At 38.2% G+C, this 4832-nt stretch overlaps 1 gene segment (V, D, J or C); it reads left to right on the top strand.

The window, feature by feature from the left end:
- Nucleotides 1–3389: 3389 nt before the first annotated feature.
- Nucleotides 3390–3852, top strand: LOC114686747. The segment is given in 2 exon segments: nucleotides 3390–3435; nucleotides 3518–3852. Coding segments are annotated over 2 exon segments (381 nt in total).
- Nucleotides 3853–4832: the final 980 nt, after the last annotated feature.

Genomic DNA, 4832 nt, shown 5'->3' with positions numbered 1-4832 from the left:
CTCATTAGTTACTGAACTCTTAAAATTGTTATTGTAACATTACAACATGGTTACAAATTATAATTGATCATAATTAATCTCTTTCTAAAAGAAGAAAGGGGGATATGATATAGAGATGTATGATATAGAAAAGATAGGATAAAAAGTGTCAATTATTTAATATACTTTAATCCAAAAAAATGAGTTAATCTCAAAATATTTTACATTGGTATGAATTTCAGTTTATTGATACAAATTTAAATTAATTTTGTTATAATCTATGTATATTTCTACTCTTGTTAAAGGTATTATGTTTTGCAACTCATTTAAAATTGTAATGTATAATTAAAAATACAGATTAGTAGTCAGTCATCCATCATAATTAAACTTAAATTATGTTAGTTAAGATTTTTAGGTATACAAAGATATATTTCAATTAGGTAGGTAATCTTCAAACTTCAAAACCTACAGAATATGACATTTAAAATGTTTTATGAACTTAGACTTTTCTGGACAATGAGACACTTCTGTTCCTGGCAGCACCAATTGCTTCAAAGATATAGGCACTGAAGAAACTCATGGAGTTTATCTTCTTGGCAAAACTAGCCATTTGGGCATGAAACTGCTTTTGCCTGAACTGCTTGACAGTTTGTTGTGTAACCTTTACATGCAGGACCCATGAGAAAAATGGCCACTGAACTTTGACAAAATAGGGTGAAATGTTCCTTCAGATTACTGCTTCACAGAGGAGACTGCCAGACATTCTTCAGGACACAGCAAAAAGCAACTGATGAACTTTGCCAATAGGCAAGAAAATCCTTCAAATTTCCTGCTTCACTAAAAAGTCTGCCAGAGACTCTAGGCCTGTAGGCTGAAAATGGATGCCCTAATGTTGCAGAGGAACTTTGGGTGACTGTCTAGGCAGCCAGATGTCTCTGTCATTTCTAGAATTTTGGAAGTTGCTTACAATGTACTTCCTGTTTAGTTAGGTAATATTATAACCTTCTGGAGTCTTCAATGGATTTGTAGACTAGATATCTATAATTATATATATATTCCCTTAGTCATGATAAAAAGATAAATTAGATATAAAACTTTAGACTCACAAAAAATAATAGATGATAGAATATGTTCTTTAATTTTGCTAAATACTAATAGACTAGATATTATAACTGTAATTCTTGCTTGATAACTGTTTTATTACATATAATTTACTGTATTAAAGTAAAACCATCCTTTTTGATTAGACAGAAAAGGGGAAGTGCTGTGGGATGTCTTTCTGTATGCTGTGAATGTGTGTTACTGTAGTGGATAATAAAAAAAATCTGTTTGGGCCTATAGCAAGAAAGCTTACAGCCAGGAGGAAAATCCAAGAGAGGTACAGAGAGATAACAAAGGTGAAGTGAGGGAAGAAGTCATCCAACCACCCAAGAAGGAAGATGTGAAAGTACCTGTAAGCCAAGAAGCCACGTGGCAAGACATAGATTATTAACAGTAGTGGGTTGACTTAAGTTGAAAGAACTAGCTAATATAAGATGGAGCCATAGTCCATACAGTTTGCAATTAACATAAACCTCTGAGTAATCATTTTATTAGCATCAATGGAATCATGGGTGGAAGAGATTTGTTCAGAGCACAGGGCTAGGTGGTACTAAGAAACTTTGCCTACAGCCATCAGCAGCTGTGAGCCTGTGGCAGTGGAATATCAGCCTGACTGCTGGTGAAGGAGGAGGAAAAATATAGGAACTTTTCCAATATAGCCCTAGCGATGAATGAAACAGAGCAGAAGTCAGTGTTGGAGGCAAAATATCTGTGTTTTAGACCTCTGATACAGTCATAAACCCTCTATTCATGGTCTTTGAGGGGGTGATGAATGCCGTGAGTGCTGGTATGATAGAACTGAGCTAACAGCTTCCCCATGCATTGGAAAATCTTCACCATTTTAAAGAAATTTGTGCTGAGAGCATCAGACAATGCTGGTGGTGGTAAAGCCCGGATATTCACTTGTGATGAAGTCTGTGGGTGTGAAGTCAGGTGTTTTTTGAGGCAGAGAATCACACAGCTTTCTTCCTTCAGGAAAGACAAAGTTTCTTTGAGATGGAATCATATCAGAACATGGGCAAAATAGATAAGGAGCATCTGAAACAGATACATTTCATTGCACATGGACATGACTATAATCCATTAAGGTTCTCAGAAATCTCTGAGAGCTCAGGTCACTGCAGATTTACTGTTTACTAGTGATCCAGCATGAAGCAAGGACCTCAGCTGTCACTTTCAAATCTCCACACTAGTGGTGATTTGAATTTGCAACCATTTTCCCACCCACACCCACCACTTTAACCATCAGTCAGTTATTATCTGAAAGCAAAAACAATTTTTTGAATGAAGGTCATCTGAGATAGGGAGACATGTAGAGGTATTCTATTCCTCCTCATCCTTTTCTTCTTTGGCATTAGCATGAGAAATCTATTTTCCTTTTACATTTTTTTGAGGGTTTCATATATATGAATACAAATTCTGTCTTTTCACTTCCTGTTTGATCAAGGTTCTCAAGAGATCTTAATTTTGTGCCACAACCATGTGCTGTATAAGGACATAGATAACAAAGCTATGACTGCACAAATCACACTATGATGAACTTCCCATTAGTGAATCATGACTGTCTTTCTGAGTAACATTAACTAAGTTAACCTGCCCATTTCCTCTTAAATTTATACTTGACTGTAATTTGTTTGTTTTAGCTGATTTTTCTTCCAAAGAAGTAGAGGGTAGTACAAAGGTGAAGACGTTGGCTGTTGAATAAATAAAAATCAAAAATATGTGAGGCAGGAAATTGACAGATTAGTGAAATCAATAAAATGTCACAGTTTTTCAAACAATTATAGAGTTAATGATTACCAGCCTGGTGACAGGATATACTCTCAAACTATATAAGAAGTCTACAGTCTCTGTACCTTTTTGTGTGGAAGAAAGTATGTATTGACAGGACTCACATAGGAAGCCTCTTTGACCTCAGGCACAGAGCATCAAGATAATAGAAGAAAAGAATTTATCTTTGAGTTCTTTGTGTGTCCTCCATGCAAAAACAGAGGGTAAGGAAACACAGATGAGAGAACAGAGTAAAGACCTTTCATGTTAGAATGAGGATCTCTCAGAATTATACAGTACTCATCCAAAGTGTTTTATTCTGAGGACCCTGGTCTTGTATTAGCTACTCTTTATGGGGAACAGATGTGACCTCTCCTGAGGGTTTCTGTGCCTCCCATCACAGACTGGCTCCTGCTGATTATAACTTAAGTCCTCCAGGAGAGTCAGCACCTGGTGAGGAAATGCAAATTTCTCCTGGCTCCACCCAACCCAGGGTTGAAAAGCCAAAGCTGGGCCTGGGTACTCACTGGTGTGCAGCCATGGCCAGGCTTGCTTCCTCATCCCTGCTGCTGATTGTCCCTGCATGTGAGTTCCAAGGCTCCCTAAGGGATGAACTTTCATATGCTCAACCTGTTCCAACCTAACCCTCTGCTTTCTTTCCCCACAGATGTCCTGTCCCAGGTTACCCTGAGGGAGTCTGGCCCTGGACTGTTGCAGCCCTTACAGACCATCAGTCTGACCTGCTCTTTCTCTGGGTTTTCACTGAACACTTCTGGTATGGGTGTAGGCTGGATCTGTCAGCTACCAGGGAAGAGTCTGGAGTGGCTGGCAAACATTTGGTGGAATGTTGTTAAGAAATACAATCCATCCCTGAAGAGCCAGCTCACAATATCCAAGGACACCTCCAACAACCAGGTATTCCTAAAGATTGCCAATGTGGACACTGCAGATACTGCCACATACTACTGTGCTCAGGGAGCACAGAGACACAGCCTCATTTGATATCTGTACAATATTTCAGGGTCATTCTCAGCTCTGTGCCTTCCTAATATGGGGAAGAGGATATGCATTTCCTGCTAGCCTCTGTGTTTTCCTCTTTATTGTGAGCTTCAGAGCCTGGGCTTCCTGTTTTCTACTTTAGGTCATTTATAAGATGTTTAGAAATGAGTCTGTCTGTGTCTGGTTTTTATAAAGATGAAGGAAGTATGGTACACAAGCCAGATGGTTCAGAGCTGTGGTTCTACTCTCTATTTGGCCTCAAATCCCTACAGCAGCAGTCTCCAAATTATTGTAATGTTCACCATCAGTAAACAACTGGGTATGGGGAAGATGGGTTTTACTGGATGAAGACTCACAAATAGAGTCTTTGGAGTCAGAATTTCCATGGATCCCCTCAAATATCTCAGTTTATTGCCAAGGCTACCGGTGCTTTCCACAAAGTGATGATAAGGCCATAATGCTGAATACTACACTTGTGTATCTCAGTAAACATTAAGAAGTTGATCTGGTGTTTAATTAGATGCTTAATCTCTACTGAATGGCATTCATAGCTACTGAAGATATTTTCTATTAGAAGGAGAAAAGCAATAATCAACCTAGCTACAAATGCTGTGAATTACAATGATGACATGCCTATGAGATATGCCAGTGCAATGCAGCACAAATGTTGTGAATGTAATTGATTATTCTCTGATTGGATTTCATGTCCACTCCATGAGATGATACCCATGTCTGACACAGGTAGGGTGGCCAAGAACCTGAGATTAGATTGGCCCACAGCTCTAAGGAAAAACCAAATACTATTTTCTGATAAAGGAACATAGAAATAAAATGAGTCTTAATTGAATGCTCATATATACATATAAATCAATGCCTAACTCAGCCATCAGCAGAGAAAATTCTTCTTGCAGTGAATGGGAACTAACTTAGAGAGCAAAGATGGATACTGTGTACAGAATGATATTTATTTGAACATTCAGTTC

This window comes from Peromyscus leucopus, chromosome 14 (assembly GCF_004664715.2).
Source record: "Peromyscus leucopus breed LL Stock chromosome 14, UCI_PerLeu_2.1, whole genome shotgun sequence".
NCBI lineage: Eukaryota > Metazoa > Chordata > Mammalia > Rodentia > Cricetidae > Peromyscus > Peromyscus leucopus.
Note: the sequence above shows the minus strand (reverse complement) of the source record. Positions and strands in the feature narration are given on the sequence as shown.